We start from the raw sequence: 24,053 nt of genomic DNA, 5'->3' as shown, positions 1-24,053 counted from the left end.
TGCAACTGCTCATTATGTCTGACTCAGAAGACTGTGGGCCTGATATAGATCTGGTTTTGAGGACCAAGACGGCCTTTTTTCCAAATATTGTGATTACTTTTCACGTTGGGCAATATATCAACCTTCCAACATTCTTTTCCCCGCCTCACCCCTCAAAGGAAAAAGAGATACTCCATTGGTTGGTCTCTAAAAGAGCTTTAAGGTTTTTACATTGATGGCACCAAAGACCATGAGGTGGACAATCAGCTTTTTGTGGGATTCTCCTGGGCAAAGAAAGAGGCAGTGCAAAGGACTTTGTCAAGGCAGATAGTCTTCTGGATCTGCAGTGTACTGGCCACGGCAATTCTTCTGACTGAGGACTCACTCCACCACAGCCAAGTCTGCTACTACTGTATTGCAATGTTCTTGGCATTTGCCAGGTTGTGATGTGGGTTCCCATATACACATTCACAAAGCCCTACTACTTTGGCAACCAGGTATGATGGAAAGAACATCTTGCCAATTCAGTCCTGCAGGATTTTTTGCTCTGAGCTAAAGCCACAGGCGCTCCTCCTTGGGAGGTATCTATTCTAAAGATGAGAAATCTGCAGTGTGAAGTAATCATCAGAAGGACAAGTTACTTAACTTCAGTAACTCTATTTTTGGTGAATACCACATCTAACTGCTGATTCCTCACAGTTCTCCTGCATCCTCATTCTGTGGAATGATCTCAGTTTACCATCTAACAAGGTTATGAATTACAGATCTGCATACTGGTACTCTGTTTTTTTTGGCTCTGCGCTCGGGGACAAAGACAGATTCAAAAAATAAGTTGTCATCAGTACACAGGGTTGTCACTTATATGCGTCTCTGTTTGTCACTTCTGGACAGAATGAAGCAACAGGGAGCCACCTACTGCCACGCGGGAGAATTGCTGTGTAAAAGTTTACAGGTCTAGTCTGGCACCTAGGGAATATTCTAGAGGTGAGGAATCTGTGGTTAGATGGAATATATACCACAAAGACTGTTCCCAAAGGTAGGGGACTCATTCTTTTCTAGGCAGCCAATGTGCGCTTAGAATATAGGGTCTTCACTTATATTTTATGTATTTGTATTATGCTTTGTATTTGTTATTTATGTTCAATTGTTATGTATTGTCTTGCTTTTTATATCTAACATTACCCAAGCCCTTTTGAGTTTACTAAAATTATATGTATAATAATATACTTAAAGGGGTTTTTACCCACCTCTCTTCACACATTGGTCAGTTGTTGTTATGGGGCAATAGGTCAGCCTAAGTAAGCCTGTCGTTAATGTCAATTTGAGTGACTGCATTTTTCTCTTTCACAAGGTGCACATCCTCACACAAGGAGTTCCCTTTAGTGCCAGTGTTGCCTGATTTGATCACAGGACGCATTTGAAGTGAGCACAGGGCACATTCCAGCTTTAGCAGTTCTCGTCTCCTTCCAATGCTGTTGTAAATTCCTTTTGAAATGGACCGCTGCGATTTCACAGCATATCATATTGTGTTTCTAGACTTTTAGCAATGGTTCTTTGATAAACGTTTCCCAGGAAGAAACCCAAACTTTGTGGTGTTTAATTTGGAGCACACTAACAGTTTTAGTTGAACAAAGGTCGGGTGCAATTTAGATTTTAGTATCCAATATTTTGTACTGTAAAGCCTGTTTCCTTTCTTCTTTCCATTGTCTTTCTTGCCTTCCCTTTTTCTATCTTCTTTCCTTTTTATTTCCTTCCTTCCTTCTTTCTTTTTACCTTCTTTTGTCCTTCTTTCTTATTTACCTTCTTTCCCACCTTTCCTTTTTAGGTCGAGCGTACAAGCGCTCTGGCCTGTTGTAATCTGTCTGGGCTTTTAACCGCGCCCACCACACGCCCATCAGTGGCACTCACTAGTGGGCTTGCCTTTCAAAAATCCTTTGTTATCATTGGTAAATGCTTTACGTTTGTCCCTCCTTGAGGCAGTTTTGTTACCGCCTTGGACACCGACCCTGTTAAATGGATAAATGCACGATTGGCAATACATTTACTGTGAGCAAATTAATTTTCTTTTTGTGTGTCTCCTTTGCTCTCATGCTCATCAGCCGTGGCTTTGATTTGGCTCGCTTATGTGAACTGTTTTGCGTTTCATTTCAGTTTATGTGGCAAGAAAAGTCCAGTTAGGAATTTACAGCACTAATAGCTCTAGCTCGAGCAAACGCGAGACCCATTGCATTACATATGCTTGTTTTCTTTCCTTCGTACTCTCCGTCTTTTTTGTGTTCTTACCCTTTTCTTTCCTTCTTTCCATTTCTTTTGCTTTGCCTAATTTTCTTCTTTCATTTTTTCTCATTTTTCCTTTATCTTTCTTTGTTGCCTTCTTTACTTTTTGTGCCTTCTTCTTTATTTTTTCCTTCATTCTTTCTTCTTTCCTTTTTTCATTATTTCATTTTTCTTTTTTCCTTTCTTCTTTGTGTTTTGCCTTGGTCTTTCTTTCCATCTTTCTTTCTTGCCTACTTTTACTTTTTTCTTTTCTTCTTTCTTTTTTTGCCTTCATTCCTTTTTGTTCCTTTTTCCTTTCCTTTTCTACGGCTTTATTTCTTACATTCTTTACTTTTTTTCTTTCTTTCTTTCCTTCTTTTTTCTTCTTTCCTTCTTACTTTCTTTTTGTCTTAATGTTTTCTCTTCTTTTACCTTCTTTCCTTATACATGTCTTGTTTCCAGCCTTTCACTTTTCTTCCCTTATTTTTGCCCTCTTTTGTTTTTTTTTGCCTTTTTTCCTTTACTTATTTTTTCTTCTTTCTTTTTTGCCTTCTTAGTTTTTTTCTTTTCTTCTATCTTTTTTGCCTTTTCTTCCTTTTTGTTTTTTTCCTTCCTTTCCTACCTTCTTTATTTTGTTCTTTTTGCCTTCTTTCCTTTTTCTTTCCTTCTTTCTTTTATGCCTTCATTCATTCATTCATTAAACTTTATTCTGCCATATAAATGACCTTGAAAGCACAAAAGTTACAAACAAAATCACATAAAAAAAATCAAACATTATAAAATTCAATACAGCAATGAATTCATCAGTCTCCCATTATACATCATGATGCATACTTCCGCCTTAGTTTCAAGGCCTGAATAATGAAATTCAAAACTGCAAAGCATATTCTCGGGATTTTAACCGCTGAATAATCCTAAAACCCTCATGATGTGTTGTAGGATGTTTGTCTCTAAAAGTGGGACGTAAAAACCTTTTTCTGAAAGCAGAATACAATGTGCAAAACAGCATAAAGTGCATAGTGGACTGCTCAGAGACTCGTCACACGGGCATCAAGGCAGTAACCTGAACCATGACCCCACGACTGGAAAAGCACCCAGGAAATTAATTGCATTGGTTCTCACCCACGTTAAGTAAAGCATATGTTCTGAGTCCTTTATATATCAAATGGTGCTCCATACCATTACATGTTGATATTGATATATAAATTTGCACTGACAACATTTTAGCCATCTTTCCCGTCCTCAATTCATCCACATGAGCCAGCTACAATTCCTTAACCTGTACCTTAGTATTCAAGCTAATATTCTCAGGTGTTTCAAACACCTGGAAGGACCAAACCTTAATTCATAACTTAAGGGGCTCCAGTCCCGCCCAGTAGTCCAGAAAGCCCAGTCCCACTTCACAATGAAGGATGAAGTTTGAGGTCCATCTGGGGAGCCCTAAAAGTCTACTCCAAAATCTATTTTCTTATTACCTGGAGTGGTTTAAGTGACTTGCACCCCCATACTCCTGCTCCATATGACCCTGCAGGAAAACATTTACTTCTATATAGCAGAATTAGTTCTTTTGGAGGTTTGTGACCTAACTTTTTACCAAACCTGAACAGCATCTCACTCCCCACCTCCATTGTTTGTGACCTCTGAGAAATCAAACATTCCCAGTTTGCATCAAATAAAATTCTGAGATAACTAAAGTGCTTCATTTTTCTAATTGGTATACTGCCCAAATGAGAAGTTTTTGAGCAAGTGTTTTTTGGGCCACAGGTTAGGATGTATGTTTTATCATTATTCAGCTTAAGATTCAGTCCCTGCATAAAACTGTGAAACCCATCTAGGAGTTCCTGCAGACCATTAGCTATACGGGCTAAAAGGACTGCATCATCTGCCTAGAGCAGAACAGGAATTAATAATGAGCCAATTTTAGGCACATCCAGAGTACTTGTTCTTAAAATTGAGTCCAGTGCATTAATATAAATTAAGAAAATGGGACCAAAATACATCCTTGTCTCACCCCACAAGTCACTGGAATAAGGGCCGTCAGATCACCCCGTGGGAATACTGCACTCTCATGTAATTATCTTGATGCAGATTTTTCAGAACGGCCAAGAGTAGAGGATCAATTTCTGCTGAAGTCATGATGTCCCAAAGTTTTTCCCTGTCCCCTTAATCGAAGGCAGAGGAGAGATTCATGAAGGCCATATGAACGACTCCTCCCATGGCATTTATGCATATGCCTAAGATCAGGGAAAGATTTAGGGCTTGTTCTGTCGTGTCCCTACCTGGGTGGAACCCATATTGCACATCTGTAAAGAAGGCATTTTCTTCCTCTCAGCTTTCTAATTTCCCTAAAGTAACCCTACCAAAAATGTTCACAGAGGAATCTAACAAGGAAATCGGATGGTAATTTGAAGGAGCATTTTTATCTCCTTTTTTATAAATTGGGACAACAATTGACTGCTTCCATGACTCCGGATTGCCCCCAATTGACAAGGACCTGAATACACTAGTAAGCAAAGGGGTCCACAAATCAAGGTTGCATTTAAAGAATTTGCATGGTGCCCCATCTGGTCCTGATGCTTTTCCTGTTGCCGAGCATAGAAATGCTGCTCATACTTCACCCACCAAAATAGAGTTGCTAAATCCTTTAAGTTTCACCAACGGGGCAGCTCGTTCTGTGCAGCACGTTCTGTGAGGCACGAAAACAAGCTCTACTACATTGAATATTTTGTAAAAATGAGCAACCCATTCCAGTTCCGTTATATGACAATCTATCCCTGAGGGGTTCTTTTCTATGAAGAAAAGTTTATTTACCACTTCAAAGAATAATCTATTGTCTTTCAAAACAGGGGTTCGTTTCAGTTCTTCCCATGCATTTTTTTTAAATCTCTCTCATCTATTCACAATGGCCAATCTATAATTTCTTCTTGCCGCTCGGACTGTGACTACATCTGGTGTCAAGATTTTTGTGGCATATTTTAAAACCTTTAAGCTATTTGTACATTCAGAATCAAACCAAGCATGGGGAGGTCTCTCCCTCTGTGGGTTCTCAATCAACAAAGAGTCTGAGATAAAAACACACATTTTAATAAAATTAGAAAAAACAATGTCTGGTTTCAAGACGTCCATTAGGCAACAATTCACCCCTCTAAGGTGCAGTCCCACAGTTTCCACCAATATTTTAATGGCATCAATGTATTGCCATTTCATGCGGACCCCTTTTTTTGCAGTTAAAGTTAGTAGTGGGTTTTCCCCTTGGGTGGGGGAGCTAAAAGCACTGGTTAACCCAATTAGAATAGGATAATGATCACTCCACAGGAAAAGACATACCTCATACCATCCAAATCATTGAAACAGATCTTCCGACAGAAGTATATGATCAATGGCACTCCCCTTACACCTCTCTACAAAAGTTGGATTAAACGGAGAGTTTCCCTTTCTTTGCTCTGATGCAAAAGACATATTATTGACCAGTGCTATCCTAGTTAATGCTTCCTTAAAGGCCGTATGCTGAAAATGACTTATCTAGTCCCCCTGCCCATTTACAATCCCACATGCTCTACTTCATTATAACAACATCTAGTTATATTAACATCTCCTGCCCATATTAAAGAAGCATTTGGGTATTTTTACATCATTTCACTAAGCAGAGTTTCTAGCTCTTCAATAATGCCTACTGGCCAACAACCCAAAAAATATAGAAGAAATTAATAAGCAGGATATTAGTTATCCTACTAATAATGTGATACACTGTTCCTAAAGAGCAAGAAAAAGACAGGGAAAGTCATAGGGGATCCTATTGAGTAGGAGCAAGAGTCCTCACACACCCAGTTGGGTGTCATGCTTCATCATTGGACCAGCTCCTCGCCAGACTGGCGCTGCAATGTCTGGCGGCACCACCCTTTCGGGGGGCTCTTTGCCGGAGATCTTTTTGATGATGCCACCCTTTCCCACAGGTAAGTGAGGGGGAGAGGGAGACTGGGTCATAAAGGACTCATGTAAGTGACTGGTGATAATAATACTCCTTTCCTTTTGACTGTTAGTTGATAGAGGCAAGAGCCAATATAGTTTATTTTCAGAGAAGCACGTTGTTTTGTTACTAGGTCCTGAAGAAGCGTCGCTGGATCCTGTGGGACCCCATTACTTCGACTCTACCCTCCTGTTTACAGTTTTAATCTTCACCGAGACCCCATATTAATAAAAGATAGCTCTGAGTAAGGGTCCTTGAGTCAATTTTATCCTTCTATCTCATTTTTGCTCTCTCTTTTCTCCCTCTCCCCCTCACTTACCTGTGGAGGACATACACTGGACCTCATAATCCTCCGAATCCCCTTATTTCTTGATATTAGTTATCCTGTCCAGGGGATAGGATAACTTCAAGAGTTGATAGTGCAAATTTGAAAAGACGACTTTGATTTTAAGGTTTCCTACTGCTGTAGAGACAAAAATTACAAGGCCCTCCTTCACCCTACCAGCCCTAGAAGGAACTTCAGGAGAATAAAAGGATCTATACCATTAATAGAGGGGCAGTCAAGCAGCCATGTCTCTTGACAACATATAATGTCAAACGCTTTAATGAAACTCAGCCACTCCTGATGAGTCAAATTAGATCTAAGTTGTGCCACATTCCAAGATAGGAATCGTAAGTCTATAGAGCAGGATATGTCCGGACTGTCTGAAACTGATGAGCAAGGAAACTGAGGTGAAGCTGAATCTCCAAAATTCTGCACCAAAGATTGGGAGCTATCCTTATTTCCCGATTTTCCCCTGCCCCACTAGTGCCAATTTTTTTATCTTGGCAAGTGTTATTACTCCTCTTATTTAAAAGGATAGAAGTCCGACCCACCACTCCTTTAAATACCATGTCGGACTTTCTCCTGTCTTCCACCAATGTCAAGACAGCGGCTGAAATTTCACACGCCATGTTTCCTTGGCTATCAGCCACCCCTAGTTTTACTAAATCCTTATCTCTCCATAAATGTGAGTGGACAATTTGAGGTGAGGCCAACTAATCCTCATTTGTAACTTATCTTCATCCTTGAACAGTCAATCATTGCTATCCAAATCTGATAATACCTGAAATCTGTGTTGTGTGAGAATTCCATGAGCACCTTCTATGAGTGGAGTGTGGAATGTATGAGAGCACACACATTTCCTTTTCCTACTATGATCATATGTCCAATAAAAGTAATCTGAGACAATCGTTAACCAACTCTTTTTCACCGGCCCCAGTGGATTGCCTTTACCAGCCGATGAGCCACATCTGGATACCTACAATTGATAACAATACAATCACCCTGAAGAAATTTAGCAGAGGGTCATATCCAGTAGCCTCTCCTCACCATAAGAATGCCATTGCACTCTGAGATGGCAAAATCAGTGTTTCTGGAGGGCCAGTGGCAAGCTTTATTTTTAGGAGCAGTTTAAGATTCTTAAGCAGTTACCTGCAGGGGTAGGACCCCTGCTAATACCACTACATAGGGGGAGTATTCGGGAGGCAAATATAGGAGGTCTTGACCTAGGCTAGAATAACGAACGAGGAGAGATGTTCTCATTAGTACTTAAACAGTTAAGAGAAATGGCTGTTTTCTGACCCTGCTCCAAATACTGGGCTTTTTCTACTCACTGGTTCCTCGTGATCATGACTGGATTACATTTAATCATTGATGCCATTTTAACGCCATATGGATTAGTGATACTCAGTTTTGTCAATTTAACACCCGCAGCATTAGGACCTGAAGGAGTTCCTATAGAAGCACTGGGAACTACATGAACTAGTATTGTGGGAGGCATTGAGGCCGAAACAGTCATTGTTTGTACGCTGCAAAATTAAATCCCTAATGACCCCTTCTAATACCCCCATTCTTTTCAGGACTGGCACAATTGCTACAGTAATGGCATTCTTCACAGTCAACACCATATCCTCCCATGATGGATTGTGCCCACAAATACGTATCTATGCTGTGTGGAGCTGCTGCACCAGCGCGTCAATGGTCTGTCTAGTCAGTTTAGCGTGCAGTTTATTAATCTCATTAGCAGCTTTGCTCATTTTCTGCCACCTTTTCCTTTTTGATAAAACTTCATCCATGCCGCTGTTTAAACCAGGGTCAGATGTGATGCAAGGAGAGACAATATCTAGCCCATGTTCTGCTAGGCCTGCTGATGTCAAAGTGGGAGACTTGAGATGCTGCATAGTTATATTGTCCGCCACTAGATTACTCGTAGTATCAGTTACTGGAAAATTTAAACATGGCTTAACTCAGCTGATATGTTCCTCTATCTGAGCGAGAGGTGCCTTTCTGCCAATTCAGTTTCTTTTAAACAAAACACTAACGGCCCTTTTAAGGGGTCAGGAATGCTGGGGGATGTAGTCCCACCCAAGCACAATGTCACAGGAGGGGGCTGCTGGCAATAATAGTATCCTGCGTAACGGGCTGTCTGTTACGCTTTGTAGTGCATCTCGCAAGGCCCTGGCCCCACCTCCTTCCACTCCACCTGAAGGTCGGGAATGCTGAGGGATGTAGTCCCACCTCAGCACAATGTCACTGGATGGGGCTGCTGGCAACAATAGTATCCCATGGTGCAGGCTGTCTGTTGCACTTTGTAGCACATCTCGCATGGTCTTGGCCCCACCGCCTTCCACTCCACCTGAGGGTCAGGAATGCTAGGTGATGTACTCCCACCCCAGCATGATGTCATGGCAACAAAAGTCTCCTGCGCCGGGGGCTGTCTGTTGCGCTTTGTAGGGTGTCTTGCATGGTCCTGGCCCCACCTCCTTCCACCCCACCTGAGGGTCAGTAATGCTTCAGTACGTAGTCTCACCCCAGCACGATGTCACAGTAGGGAGCTGCTGGCAGAAATATTATCTTGTGCCTTCTTTCATTTTGCCTTATTTTTTTCCTTCTTTTGTTCCTGCTTTTTTTCCTTATTTCTTTCCTTCTTCGTTATTTTTACCATCTTTCCTTGCCCCTCCTTTCTTCCTATTTGCGTTTCTTTTTTACCTTTCTCTTTTTTTGCCCTTCTTCACTTTTATGTCTGCCTTTGTCCCTTTTTGTGTCTTATTCTTATTTGTCTGCCTTTTCTCCTTATTTTGTTCACTTCTTTCTTGCCTTCTCCCTCTTAGGTATGTGAACCAATAACTTTTGATTTTACTATAAGTGTGTATACCATAGTTACCTAAAGAGGTTTTCAGCCAGACTTCATCCATTAATTACTACGTCATTCACATTTTTCTACTACGCACTTCAGCATGCATCAAGGGGCAATGTTAGCCCATGTCAGCCATTGACAGACTTTACTCTGAGTTATGGCATGCTGCCTTTTCACAAGGAGCACATACACCCACAAAGTAATTCTTTTCAATGCCGGGTGTACCATAGTAATGTGTACTTTTTTAAGACCAGAGAAACACTTTTGCCTTTAGTTGTTTCTATTTTTTTGCTTTTGTTGAGGTTCCGGCAACTTCCTGAACAATAACGTTTTGCAAAAACCATGACAAAGTAAAGCAATAATTGCCAAAAGACTGGCAGCTAACGGCAGACCTATTGTCCTTGCAATTGCTTGTTTTTATTGCCTGTGTTGGCAATATTAAATTACTACTACTACTACCACCTTGTATATGTTTCAATAATTGTGGCTTTTTTTGCAAGAATTAGCAGTAAGCTTCACATAGTAATCAAGCTGGCTACACCCTATCAGTAGAACCACCTTGTTGCTATACACATGCAAAAATAACCACAGTTACAGTGCCTGAGTGACAGCAGTTAGTATCAAATGGTGTGAAGTGAAAAAAGATATGGGATGCATTCATGTTGCTGTTGAGTCTATGAACTGCATAATATTCTTAAATATTGGTGACTGCAGTGATGAAACCAATAGTGCTGCCCCCCTCTTGCAAGTGAAGGATTAAGAGGTTAGAAAAACAAGAGATCCTATATTTTCGGGGGCCAGTTGTAGTGGGGAAATGGAAACAAATTAATTATAGAATATCCTCAGGATTATGACACATGAGGAAAGACTGATAGTTATCTCTGTCTTAATGTCTGATTATTATTTCCCTAAATATGTGCAAAACGCTATTTTCGGATTAGCTGCTAAAGCAAGGCTTTGTGGTTTGTATGTAACTGAATTCGTTCTAAGTCCGGAGAGCGACTCTCAACGGTTAAATGGTTATGTGAGTGTTTAACATGAGGATAGTTTTCAGTTTTTTAAAATATTTGTCTACAATCCCAGGGAACACATACATTAAATGCACTCATCATAATGTATGTGCTGATGTGTGTGGTATTCCCATACAATGCTGACTTATGCTCTACTTCCTAACAGCAAGTCAGTCTCAAAGATATGTTAAGGTATCTTTTATAGGAATAAGTAGTACTGTAAAGATTAAATTTCAGTTTATTCAACAAAATTGCATTTTCCTGTTCTGATTTAAAAAACAATTTTTTGTAGCCGTTTGTACACACATCAGCATTACAAATCACAAACAGTAATGTAAGCGTACATTAACGTTACATGCACCGGATAAAAGGATCTCTACTTCAAATATTGTACGTTGCACATAGTAATACATTCTAACGTACTGTGACATCAATCACCTGATATTTTCTTTGTGATATGAATTTAATGTATTTGGTGTCTGTGGTTGAGAGACAGTAAGACTCTTGAAAATCAATTCTATTCAGTCTGGACAGAACACTTCCAGACACTTACTGTTCTTCTTGCACCTGTTCCTATGATTTTATGTTTCATTTTGAGGTAAGTGTGGGAAGTGGGCATTTCACTTCTTGCACTCTGCTGGAAAAGCCCATGTCTGCAAACTTAGTTCAATTATAAGTGTTAACGCTTCAGGCCTTAACAAGTTAACTTACACGGGAGACGCAAATAGGTCAATGAACCTCTTGACTCGCTTCAAGGTTTTTCCACCATATATCCCGTACATGTAGATCAATAATCAATAACAATCAATAATATTAGTAATCAATAAGAGTCAGTAATTGTCACACACCATGACTTTCCAGTCATGAATAACCACACCTTTTACATAAAAGTTAGAATGTTTATCTCCCTATATTAACAATGCTAAGATCACGTAACTCATTCTCAAGATCAAATGATGGACATACAGAAACAGCACTGTCTGTCCAAAGCGGCGAGAGAATCGCAATCTAATCAACACTTGGGCCACTACACATTTTATGGTTACAGTGCAAATTATTGGCAAGAATAAGTACGCAAACGATATTGCATACATTTAGTGAACTTCATCAGTGAGAACCCTAACACCAGGTTAGAATAGCATGTTTGGGCTTCATGCAAAACAATTTAGTCTCACAGATTTGGAAAACATCTAACTATGGCTCTATCAAAATGGCAGCTAGTACCTAGAAACAAAAGCAAATAGACATAGCAAACAACATCATAGTCAAAAACCCTATCCTCAGTTTGGATCGGCAAACTGTGACAATCTTCGATATCAGTCGGGTCTGCAAGGCATCAGGATTCAGCATCAAAGTTCAGAAAAAGCAGTCTTTTAAGCAGTAAAGTTAAGCACGTCTCTTCTCAAGACGGCCATTGGGCAAAAAATGGGCTATGTCCTCTCTGTGCAGTCCGGCTAAGTTAGATTTCCTAAAACTACTTCCCACGTCTTAATTGGTTCAAGAATCGCATGTTCACACTTTTTCCAATAAAACTAAAACTTCAAATCTACACTTCTAGTAGTACATGGTTTACATGTCGATGATTGGCTCCTTTCGTACTGTTCTCATCATCCGGCTTGTCAGGTAACAATATTGTTGCAGCTTATACTCTAGTCAGAGTCTCCATTGTCCTCTCCTGGGAAAGTCACACTCTCACATACTACATTAAACATTGTTACATTAGCTAGTACAGCATCTTCTAGCAAGAAGTTCTCATGAGAAAGATTTTTAGCTACAGGCACATGGAAAGTACAGTGGAAAATTACAATTTAATCCTTTAGACAGCCATTTTATTAAAATGTCTAAGAATTGCAGCTTGACATGAGATCCTGCATCTAGGCCAAGATCTCCGCTAAGTTAAGGCCAACAAATAATAAAGCCAATACATAGGTCATAACCCTTAATATGACACATTACTATTAATCAAAGATAAGCTCAATATTTTATATTAATAAGCCATCAATAAGTACACTTCTTGAACATTGGTGGCCACACACGTGGGTGCACTTTCAAATGTGTGCATTATTTTCCCTACGTTATTTCATTTTCTACGCAAATTTAACACTCGAAATACATAAATATTCATTAATAAGTTCATTAAAAACTCAGCATTAACATAAGTCATTCAATATACTTATTTAAGGATTTTGATATAGATTTACATAGCCTCCTAAATGCCCTGAGTGGCTTGAAAACAGTCTAAATAGTTGCTGTTCCAGACTCCAGGTAGATGAGAACTGATCACAATGACAGTGTCCTTTTTAAAGGTCCAGACGAACAATGAAATGGGAGCCAAGTGTCCCTGGGAAATATCAGAGACATCTGGACTTAGGGAATCTTAATGGATATATGACCATTTTCCTGTAATTGGGCGAGGGTGTGGGGTTCCCATGAAGGTAATAGTCTGCTGAAGACTTCTCGCAACACAGGTTGGAAGGGTTTTCCTAAATTGAAGATAGTTGTGTTTCTCAGAAGCTGTTTCATGCTAAAATCCAAGCCTTTAAGGGATCTTGCTCCATGGTGTAATTGACATGACATGAAGCATAGAAGACGTCTTGTTCCTTGTGGGATAATAATGTGTGTCTAGAATGCCTCTATAGATGATTTTGCTGTAATATACTATTGGGAGGATGTATCAGTTTCATAAAATAGTTGGTCTGTAGAAGAGGATGAACTTTTCTCAACTTATGGGTGGACGTTTGTGTTTTGATTACTAAGTTTATCTCAGCTTATATGTGAAACTTATGAACATTACTCATACCAACATGCATACATTACACTTTTGTGACTTAAATGTAGTGTATGCATGGGTGCATTAGGTAGAATCTTTGAAATAATTTAGGTAATGAAATACGTTTGTGTTTAATGCATTTAGTTTCCATTATTTATCTACTATTAATAGAAAATCTTCAAATAAGTCATTTCTGAAAATAGCATCACATATCTCATATAAAGCATAGGCAAAGTATTTTTCCTTTTCATTATTGGCTGTTAATTATTTTGGATTTGCTCGATTTACGCATTTTCTTATCGTTGCAGAAAAAAAGGGCCATTCTTCCACAAACCCGATATGTTGAGCTGTTTTTGGTTGTGGATAAAGAGCGGGTAGGTTTTGTTTACTATTGCTTGTTTTAGATTTTGTTTGCAGTCATTTGAAAAACGTTGTCATTGGATTTTACAATGTTTGTATGAGTGTGAGAGAGTGTGTTTGTAGAACATTGTGTAATATGGAACAGTTTGAGCATGCAAAGTCTAGCTTTTGACACAAACTTTCTTTTTGACAGTTGTATCTGAGAAAGCAGATGACCAGTAATGGAGCTGTCAGGGTTGCTATGAAGGAAACCATCTGCATCTTTATGCAATACCCTCTCATTACTTTACATAGGGCAGTAGAATTAGTGATGTAACGCTTTTGTGGAGAGAGACTGGCCATGTGTTCCAAATGCCCTGTGTTTTCATTAATGAATATGGATGGACAGTGTAGCATGCCATCACAACTTGGATCTGTTGGAGACTGTGTATGCTGCTAGGAAACTCTAATTGAAAGGTTATTAAGATAAAACTCCCCTGTACCATACAAGAAAAGGTCAAATGATGTGGTACCACAGTGTAAAATGACTACAATGTTATTTGCATCTATTGATTTTGTTAAAAAATATTTTTATTTGCAATCTCGATATATACAAACATGTATCAAGGAAAAAAAAGCAGGGTAGGAGACATTGGACAGGAAACCAGTGTTCACATTTTGTAGCTGCCCTCCATCCTTCATTATATCTCAGCAGAAATTCCTTTTTACTGTCGAGCTTTATAGAATTTTAACCCCCCCACATGGAAGCAGCTAAGACAACAACAACAGGAGGAGGCATAAGCCTTAGCGTTTTACAGCATGTTTCAATCAAATCAACACGTAGCATGGGCAACAGTAGAAAAAGCCCAATAAGAAACCAAGGAAAGAAGACGTCAATTTATGAAAAGATACCACTGAGGCCATTATCATCTTTTCCATTCAGTACGAGGCTGTACGAATATGCCAACCAACCAAAATTGTATTCCATCAATAAGTTCCCCCCTGACCCTCACCAGTTCCTTTCCGGGATCTGTCTGATTTCACCAGTCAATTCAAGGAGCCTATATGCCTTCACCTGTACGCATGGACTTTTTATCCCTTTTGGCATATAGAGCCATTTCCAGATTAAATATTGCCCGAACCCGGGTAAACCATTGTTGAAAGGTCGGAGGTGCCTTATTCAACCACGAGGAGGCAATACAGAGCCGAGCTATGGCCAGGACTATAAAGATAAAGCTTTGAGTTTGACTAGGATCCCTATCACCCTGCACTCCCAGCAGAAGAATCTGGTTAGTTAGCTCCACCCTTCTACCCAAACAGATATTGATGACATTAGAAATCTCCCTCCAAATAACCAGTTAATGAAGGGCAGATACTGGACATGTGGACTAGATAAGCATCACAAGTGTTGCACCACAGACACACAGGTCCCACCAAGCCTCCCCATTGTGCAGTTTTAAGCCCCGGCCTAGTAGCCCATTTCTCAGTGTACCATTTTAGATCGTCAAGGGCTAGTGCATTTAATTCCTTATAGATCTTGGTGCTCGTGCAGTTTTCAGTCACAGTTAATTGATCCGTAAGAGCTATATCCTGAAAGCCCGAAGCCCCATCTTTTTTCTTAATTACAAAATCGCACACCTGTAGGTGTTTAAAAAAACTAATTTCATGATGGACCAAATCTTTCCCGTAGCTCCTCATATGTGATTATTACCCCTAGTCTAAAAAAATGTCACCCATCAGGATACCCCCAGCACCCCACTACTGCACAACAGATCCACTAAAGGTATCCGTCAAACCTGGATTCCGATGTATTAGAGTGTTTGAATGCATTCCGCCTAGACCCAGTTTTCTGCGGAGCGTGGCCCATATCCTACATGCCCCTTGCACCATCTTAAACTGTGTTTTTTTTAAATAGCTAGGTTCTACCTGCCGAAAGAACAGGCCAAGTGCTTCCTTTCCCTGCAAAATTTCATAGATAGTAGGAGATAGTAACCAGCCTGTTACCACCTTGATCCCTGAATAAAGGACACATAAATTGCAACGTTGCTGCCTAATAATACACCTTAAAGACTGGCATAGCCCAACCACCTCTCTCTCTCGCTAGGGAGATGAGAAATGTAGGTGCCCTTATGGGCTTAGCAAATGCCCACAAAAATCGTGTTGTAATCACATTTGTGATCTTAAACCAAGAGTTGTTAAACTCTAAAAGAATAGCCCGAAACAAGTACAACACCTTCAGAAGAAAAATTATTTTAATTATGTTGCTCTGGCCCACAATGGATTAGTGTAGATTATTCCATCTCTGGAAATCTTTAACATTTTTTCTGAATTACCGGGGTTAAACTATGTTCTACTACTTGACTGAAATCAGCCATTATAGTCACTTCCAAGTACACTGTACTTCCGGCCACCCTTTTATCCTGTACTTGCAAATTTTAATTAATAACCAGATTACCCTTGTTACAAGTGAGAAAATAGCCAGAAAAGCAGCCAAGCAACTTCGCCTCTTGCTCTATTTGTTCCAGAGCTGCCACGGGCTATGTCGTGACAGCGACAATGTCATCCGCATAAGTCAGAACCTTTGTGTCCCAACCCCAGGTTTGAATAGGTTTGATTAAGACTTTATGTTCAAGTTTCCAAATTAGCGGATCAGAGTAAAGGGCAAACAGTAGTGGAGAGCAGACATCCCTGTCTCATACCCCTAGTAATTTGAATCTCTTCCGATTGGCCCACCCATCAGTTGTAGTCTGGCAGTAGGGTTGCGATATACCTCTCTTACAGCATCAATGTACCATGGACCAATGCCAAATTGCCCTATCACTGTCCTTAAAAAAGCCCATGACACCCTTTTTTCATGTCTAAAAATATCAATGCCAGCAGGCTCCCTGAAACAGATGCAGCGTCCAAGAGGTCAATTACTTGCCGAACATGGTCAGTGGTGCCCCTTCCAGGGATAAACCCATGCTGACTAGGCTAAACCAGTTTACATATTAACTGATTTTATCGTGAGGCCAAAATCGTAGTGTAGATCTTAGTGTCAATATTAGCAAAGTTATTGGCCTGCATGATCCCATTTCCTCCGGAGACTTCCCTTTCTTCAGAAAAATGCACATCCTTGCAGAGAGCCAGCTGCACTTGCCTGAGTAAAATCAAGAAATTCGATTTTATCTGCTCAAAAAAGACTCTATAAAATTTGAGTGGGACTCCATCCTCTCCTACCACCTTCCCTGCCAGCAGTCTAGCAATAGCCTCCTGAACTTCTTCCAATTGAGAAGGCGGCCTCTAGTAGATCCCTGTTATCGGAGCTTAGCACTCCTGGTGAAATATGATCTAAAAAGCTCCTCATTACCTCTTCTGAGCTATCTTAATCATTCTCACCTTTATAAAGTCTTTCATAGAAGCCCTGAAATGCCTCATGGATTTCAGTGGGGTCTGAAACTGTTGCCCTGCCATCCGTAATCTTTATAATTTCAGATTGTATGTCTCTGTCCCTTGCCTGAACCATCAGCATATGTTCTACTCATTCACCAAATTGATAGCATTCTCTACTCCACTTCTCTGCTCTTTTCCTCTCATATTTTAATAATTTCGGCTCTAGCAAGCACAACCTTGAGTTGGGCCCCCTCTATGCCCTCTTCTTCAGCCACCGCCACCGTTAGCTGTAGCTTGGCCTCCTCGAGTACCTTGTACAGTTCTTTCAAATGCTGTTTTTTTTTTAATGGCGGTTCTATCCAAAACTCGCCCCGCACCCCTGCCTTAAAGGCATTACAAACCACCTCCATTGGGGCACTCCCTCGGTTAACCTCTAAAAAGTCAGTTATCCAGCCCTTCATATGGGTTTTATAACCTTCATCCACTAAAAGAGCCAGAATCAAAGGTCCAGTGCTGTGTGGGCTGCCTCAAATTCCTTCCCGTTAGCTCTAGAGCCAACAGGTTATGGTCAGACATGACCCTGGGATACTTTTCTATTTTAGCGTCGTTCATAAGAGCATGAGAAATAAACGTAAGCTAAATGTGCATGTGATATGTGTGGTAACGAATAGCAAGTGCAACCCGGATCAGTAGGCTTAAGCTTACCCCAAATATCACATAGCCCATGAGTATAACCAAGACGAATCGGAGAATCACAAACGACCCTTATATCGCATACTTCCAGCCTCTAGGCACTGGTCCAAGAAGCCCAAAAAGCCTGGTAGCAGAAACATCTCATTCACATAAGGCAGCTATCATCTGCCTCCTTATGAACTGTTCTTGTTCCCATTACCACTTCCATTCCTTTTCCCAGACGATAAGACAGTTATATATTCTGAGGCCTTTATCTCTGAAAAAATAATTCGAATCTTGTCCTCAAATGTTATCTTCAACCGAGCTGGGCTTAACTAGAAAGCATCCCCACCCAGATCTTGCACAGATTTAATAAATTGCCTCAGCCGTCGGCTCTTTTTCACTGTGGCGTGGCAAAGATCAGGACGTTCAAAGAAAGAGTGGCTATCATAAGTTTTCTCAGAGCCTGGACAGGCCTTCTCGAAAACTGCCTGTCTCAGCAGAAAGTTTCCAAAGTACACCAACATAGCTCAAGGCTGACAGACCTTGCCAGGCTTTGGCTTTTTAGAGAACTGAGGGAAACGGTGTGCCCTCTGTACTTCAACATCCCAGTTCCACATGGTTAATTCGGGGAATGTGCCCTTCAAAAGCTCAACTGCATAAGTCCTGATATCGCTCCCTTCAACCCCCTCTGAAGCCCAGAAGTCTCAGGTTGTTCCTGCACTGTCTGTTTTCAAAGTCCTCAAGGTTCCACATCCCATCAGTCAGCTGAGTTTCCTGCAATTCAGCCTTGCCTTTTTTTTTTTTGATAAAGAGATTTTATTAAATTTTGCATAAAACAATTATGAATACAGTACAACATGATGCCAACGGGCATCAAAACAGTAATAAAAACAGTAATGGTCAAGTCCTCGGTCCCTGCCCCTTTTATTACTAAATGTTGCTCACCATCCACTCTTAAAGGCCCGCTACATCCTCCCACTTCCCCCATATCTTCTTATGTTTGTGTAAGCAACCTCTGGCCTCGTACACAAGTTTCTCCCGCTGCGCACACCAATCCACTCCCCGTCTCCACTTAGCCATCGCCGGAGCCACCCTGGCCTTCCAATCTGCCATTATGTCCCTTTTGGCCACTAGACACGCCACCCCTAAGAAGGACCGATCTGCTCTTCGTAGATCTGTATCTCCCATGACCCCGAGAAGGAGGGGCAGTGGTGACCTCTTTACCTCCTCCTGTAGGACCTCAGATATCTCTTGCACCACCTTTTCCCAATAGGCCATTATAATCGGGCATGTCCATACCATGTGGTAGAAATCCGCTGTATGATACCTGCAGCGGGGCATTCCGCTGTGGGGCGGAGGCCTGCTTTATGTAACATGGCGGGTGTGAGGTATGCGGCATGTAGGAAATAGGATTGTATTAAACGGAAGCGTGTGGCCATTGTTAGGGAGCGTGGGGCCATTAGTGCTTCTGTCCAGTCCGCTTCCTCCATGGATCCCACCCAACTCTCCCACCTTTGGCGAAGCTCTCTTAGGGGTCCCCCAGTGGCGGTGATTAAGGTGCGATAAATCTGAGAAACCCCTCCCCTTCCCAGGTCTCCCATCAGTGCCTTGGCTTCCATGGGGCTGTTCTCGGGTATGGTGTCTCCTGTCTGCAGGTGAACTAGTAGGGCATGGCGTAATTGGAGATATCGGTGGAACTGTGTTTTGTTTAAGGAATATTGTTTCTGGAGGTCTTGAAAAGATTGTATATGTGTCCCTCTCCAAATATCTCCCAGCGTGGAGATCCCTATGGTGTCCCATTTCTGGAAGCCCTCCAGACCTGCCACATGTATCAGCTGCTTCCCATGCCATAGCGGGGTTTGTTGGGTTAGACGTCCCCACCACCCCGTCACTTTCTGGGCTGTACGCCATCCCAGTAGTACCACTTTGGTCACATCTGGAGTATCCCGGGGTATCGGGCTCCCGTAGAGTATGTCAAGGATCCGTGGGTAGCCCATTGTCTGTAATTCTAGTTGGTGTGCGGGGTCTGTCCATCCACCTCCCATCCAGTCATTGATTACAAGTGTGTGCATCGCTAGATAATAGTATTGAATTTTCGACATGCCCAGTCCACCCTCATACATCCCTCTGACAGGTTTTTAGCGACAATCTTGTACGTGACCCACTCCATATGAATTGGCGTGCTAAAGAGTCCATCTCCTTGAACCATCTCACGGGGATGGGGTGTGGGAAATTCTGCAGGAGGTATAAGAGCCTGGGGAGAATCATCATCTTGTACAGCGCTATTCTACCCAGTAAATTCAAGGGGAGGGCCTTCCAGCGCAGAAGGTCGATTTTGATTTTCTTTGAAAGCGGCGCGACATTGAGTTCCCACGCTAGCTCAGGGAGAAGTGAGATATGTATCCCGAGGTATTTAAAGCTGTTTCTCCGTACAGGGATATTCCGTTGCCAATCTATACAGTCGTGCGAGCGATGAAGGTGGATCAGTAAAGATTTGGCTGGGTTCAGGGTCAGCCCTGAGGCTTCCGCGAAAAGTCTAAGGATCTCTAGGACGCGTGGGCCGCTTTTGGATTGGTTGGAGATATACAGGAGCACATCATCTGCGTACAAAGCCACTCTGTCTTCCGAACCAGAGGGCCAGTGCCAGCCCTCGATCAGTGGGTCGCTTCTCATTAGTATCGCCAGTGGCTCTATCACTAGTGCGAAGAGCAGGGGAGATAACGGGCATCCCTGTCGAGTCCCACGGCCAATGGGGATTGGGTCGGAGACTACTCCATTCACCCTGATTCGAGCCGTCGGGTTAGAGTATAGGAGTTTCACCAATCCCCGGAATTTAGGTCCGAGCCCGTTTTTATATAGGACCTGATTGAGGTAGGACCAATCTACCGTATCAAAGGCCTTTTCGAAGTTGAGTAAAAGCAGTGCCAATTGCATATGCAATAGCGCTTTGCGGTGCGCCAAAGCAAGATGTAATCGTCTGATGCAGTGCCTTGTGCTACGAGTGGGCATAAAACCACACTGGTCAGGGTGCACCAGCGTGGGCATTGCCTCCTTCAGTCTGGAAGCAAGGATCGAAGAGAGCACCTTGACTTCCACATTTAGGAGCGAGATAGGCCGGTACGCTGAACATTGTCGTGATGGGGGTTGGGTTTTGGGGATTACCACAATAGTGGCTTGATCAATCTCTGTTGGGAAGCGGCCTTGATTCTCCGCTTCTTCGTACATGTTGAGCAGGTGGGGACCCAGAATATCGCTGCATTTACTATAAAATTCCGCTGGAAAGCCGTCGGGCCTGGTGTTTTGCCTGATGCCAGTCCCGATATTGCTTTGCAGACTTCTACAAGATCGATGGCCTCGTCCAGTTTGTCTCTCACCTCTGGGGTTACCCCGGGAAGGGTAATCTCATTTAGTAGGGGGGACTCTCTCAACAGCAGGGCGTGGGTGCCTGGCGTATAGACGGGCGTAGTAGGAGGCGAAGCTATGTGCGATTTCCACTGCTGTTTTGACAAGAGTACCCGAGTCATTTAAGATCTCCGGTATAATTCTGTTAGCCATGGGGCGGGTGGCCAGCCAATGCAGTAGCTTCCCGTTTTTATCCCCCCATCCATAAATTCGGCCTGCTGAGGCTCTCCACATGTGCTTGGCCGAATCTAGCATTATATGTTTAATATCTTCTCTTACCCTGGTCAGTTTCCTCATGGTCGAGGCCGATGCCAAGTTTTCATGTTGGCATTCGAGTCTCCGGGCCTTGTTCTCTAGCTCGGTGATCTGGGAGTTTTGATCCCGTTCACGGGACCGAAGAATGCTTCTGGCATGTCCTCTAATAGTGGCCTTGCAGGCAGCCCATAACATTCCTGGGGACCGAACCGAGCCCTCATTTAATTCAAAATATTGGCCGAGGTGCAACCTGATCTCTTGGGTGTACTCTGTATCTTGTAAGTGCCATGCGTTCAAGCGCCACATAGGCCGTCTGGTAAGGTCTGCTCTACCCAGTCGGATCCGTATTGGTGCATGATCGGAGGCCCCCGTGGAAGAATCTCTGCCCCTGCGACTTTTAAGAAATCTAGGGCGGGCATGAACACCAGGTCTATTCTGGATTGCGTCTGGTGGGCTGCCGAAGTATGTGTGTATTGGCGTTCTCTGGGATGCCAGGTGCGCCACACCTCACACAAGCCGAGGCTCTCCGCCCAACTACTTAGGGCTGAGGCCCGCATGGATCTATTTATGGTAGTTTCCCCAGAAATGTCCAGCTTTGGGTCAAGGACCGCATTGAAGTCGCCTCCCAGTAGGGTAGTTCCTTGGGGTAATCCTGAGGTTACTCGGGGGAGCGAAAGTAGGAAGGAGTCAAGATTTGCCAGGGGCGCATAGGCGCACACCAAGTTTAGCGGTTGTCCGTGAAGAGTCCCTGTGACCACCATGAATCTACCTTGTGAGTCAGATTGCGTGGAAGTGATTACCATAGGCAAAGATCGGTGGAGCAGAATGGCCACTCCTCTAGAGCCTCTGGAAAACCCTGCATGGTATACCCTATCGTATCCTCCTCTCGCAAGCATAGGGCATCTGGACCCAAGAAGATGGGTCTCTTGCAGGAGAACTACTGAGGGGCAATACCTGCGGAGGGTGTTAAATACTGCCGATCTTTTGATATTGTCTAACAGGCCGTTTACATTCCAGGAGAGGACCTGGGTTACTGAGGGCCAAGCGTGAGGTGTGCCGATGTTGGGCATGTTTGGATGTGTGGGTGCAGGCCCAGGGATGACCATTTCGGACGTGACCGTGAAATTTTAAATCTACAAACCAGGCTAACTAATTTGTCGTCTCTTAAACCTAACTTAAACTTCCCCTCTCCCCCTAAACTCCCCACCTCCCCATACTCCCCCCCCCCCCCCCCCGGAAGCATCTGTCGCCCATGTACCCAACCAAAACCAGACAGCCAGTAAAACTGTCATTGGAGTGGAGTGATGGACCCCTCCTTTCTTTCGGATCAATTGCAATTAGCAGTCACAAATCAAGCGTTCAACACCATACTCTAGGAAGTCTCCGGAGCTATCAATGTTAATCTCGCTAGGGGTCGCCCGAGAGGATCAAGCGAAGCCCGAATCCCCCTACGCTTCGCGCAGGGGTCCCACACCTCCCGTCAGCCGAGTACCGGAGACTGACTCAATCGCCCATCCTCGGCGGGTCGGGACGGTGTTCGAGACACCGGAAGAATCTCAGTGTTAGATTCGGCATGAGAACCAGAGTCCCGAGCTGTTTCATCCTCCGCAGGAGCGATCGAGTCTTTCTGTCTGCCTCTCCGGGATCTGGTGCGCCGCCTACTCCTCCGGGGCCCCTCTGATGGTGAGGGCCCGACATGTGGGGTTCTTCCAGCGGTCCCGGGGGGACCCTTTCGGGCTCCGATGCCCTCCTCTGTCAGCCAGTCCCAAGCTTCCTCAGGAGAATCAAAAAAGTAGGCTTTCCCAGCCATGAGGACTTTGAGGCGTACGGGGAAAAGGAGCATGTACGAGAGCTGCATTGCCCTTAGTTTTTGCTTAACATGCTCGTACGACCTACGGCGGGTTTGGACTTCTCTGGTGTAGTCCGGGAAAATTAGGATTTTGTGGTTTTCCCACTGCGTACCCTCTTGCCGCCTCGCTTCCCTGAGGATATTGTCTCTGTCCTTAAAGTTAAGGAATCGTGCGATCATCGGGCCGCCCGGGGGTGGGCGAGGTGCGAGCGCCCTGTGGACTCTTTCAATTGCAAACAAGGGCGAGAGGGATTGGTCCGGCATCCAAGATTTGATCCACGTCTCCAGGAATTCGGCTGCCTTGTCATCCTCTATGCCCTCCGGGAAACCTATGAAGCGTAAGTTGTTGCGCCTGGCCCGGTTTTCCGCATCTTCTGCACGGCGGTGAAGCTCGCCGGTTCGGGATTGTAGCTGGGCTACTTTGGCTTTGAGGTCAGACAAATCGTCTTCGGTTTGGGAGACTCGGGTTTCCACTTCCGTAATTCGGGTTACTGCATTTCTAAGGTCCTGTCTGATGAGGCCCATGTCCACTCGCACCTCACCAATTTTTGTTTCTACGGCTATCTGCGATGATTGAATAGCTTGGAGAATGGCACTCACCCCGTCCGGGGCCGAACCCCCACCAGCCGCTTCTCCCCCTCCTCGTTGGCCCGTCATAGTCGTGAACTGGTCGATTTTTTGTTGGGAGGGCGGAGGTTGTTTGTTCGTTTTATCTTTTCCCATCGTGGCACTTGAGGCGGGTGTCAGGTGGGCCACACCTTCCTTAATGCGGTTTCAAGCCTGAGAATTTAGTGCGTTGTTAAGTACCTTGGACTGTGGGGGGGCTCGCTGTGTCCGATCACATACGGACGGCCGGCGATGGCACCGTTGGCCCCTTCTTTTCAGGTCCCTTTCTCGCTCTCTCCACCAGTTGGGGGGGACCCGTCTGAGTCCCAGACCCAGGCCTCTCCACCTTAAGGGCTCTGCACCTCCACTGTAGGCCCGCGCCGTCACGACCTCG

At 43.4% G+C, this 24,053-nt stretch overlaps 1 protein-coding gene across 2 annotated transcripts in view; it reads left to right on the top strand.

The window, feature by feature from the left end:
• The window catches only part of ADAM9 (ADAM metallopeptidase domain 9), a 463,250-nt gene that overhangs the window by 234,679 nt on the left and 204,518 nt on the right, over positions 1–24,053 (top strand). For both annotated transcript variants that reach the window (XM_069213868.1, XM_069213867.1), the window contains exon 7: positions 13,470–13,535. In XM_069213868.1, the coding sequence (XP_069069969.1) occupies positions 13,470–13,535 (66 nt within the window). The remainder of the gene's footprint in view (positions 1–13,469; positions 13,536–24,053) is intronic.

Source organism: Pleurodeles waltl, chromosome 11 (assembly GCF_031143425.1).
Source record: "Pleurodeles waltl isolate 20211129_DDA chromosome 11, aPleWal1.hap1.20221129, whole genome shotgun sequence".
NCBI classification, from domain to species: domain Eukaryota; kingdom Metazoa; phylum Chordata; class Amphibia; order Caudata; family Salamandridae; genus Pleurodeles; species Pleurodeles waltl.
The sequence above is the reverse complement of the archived record's forward strand: the minus strand, read 5'-3'. Positions and strand labels throughout refer to the sequence as shown.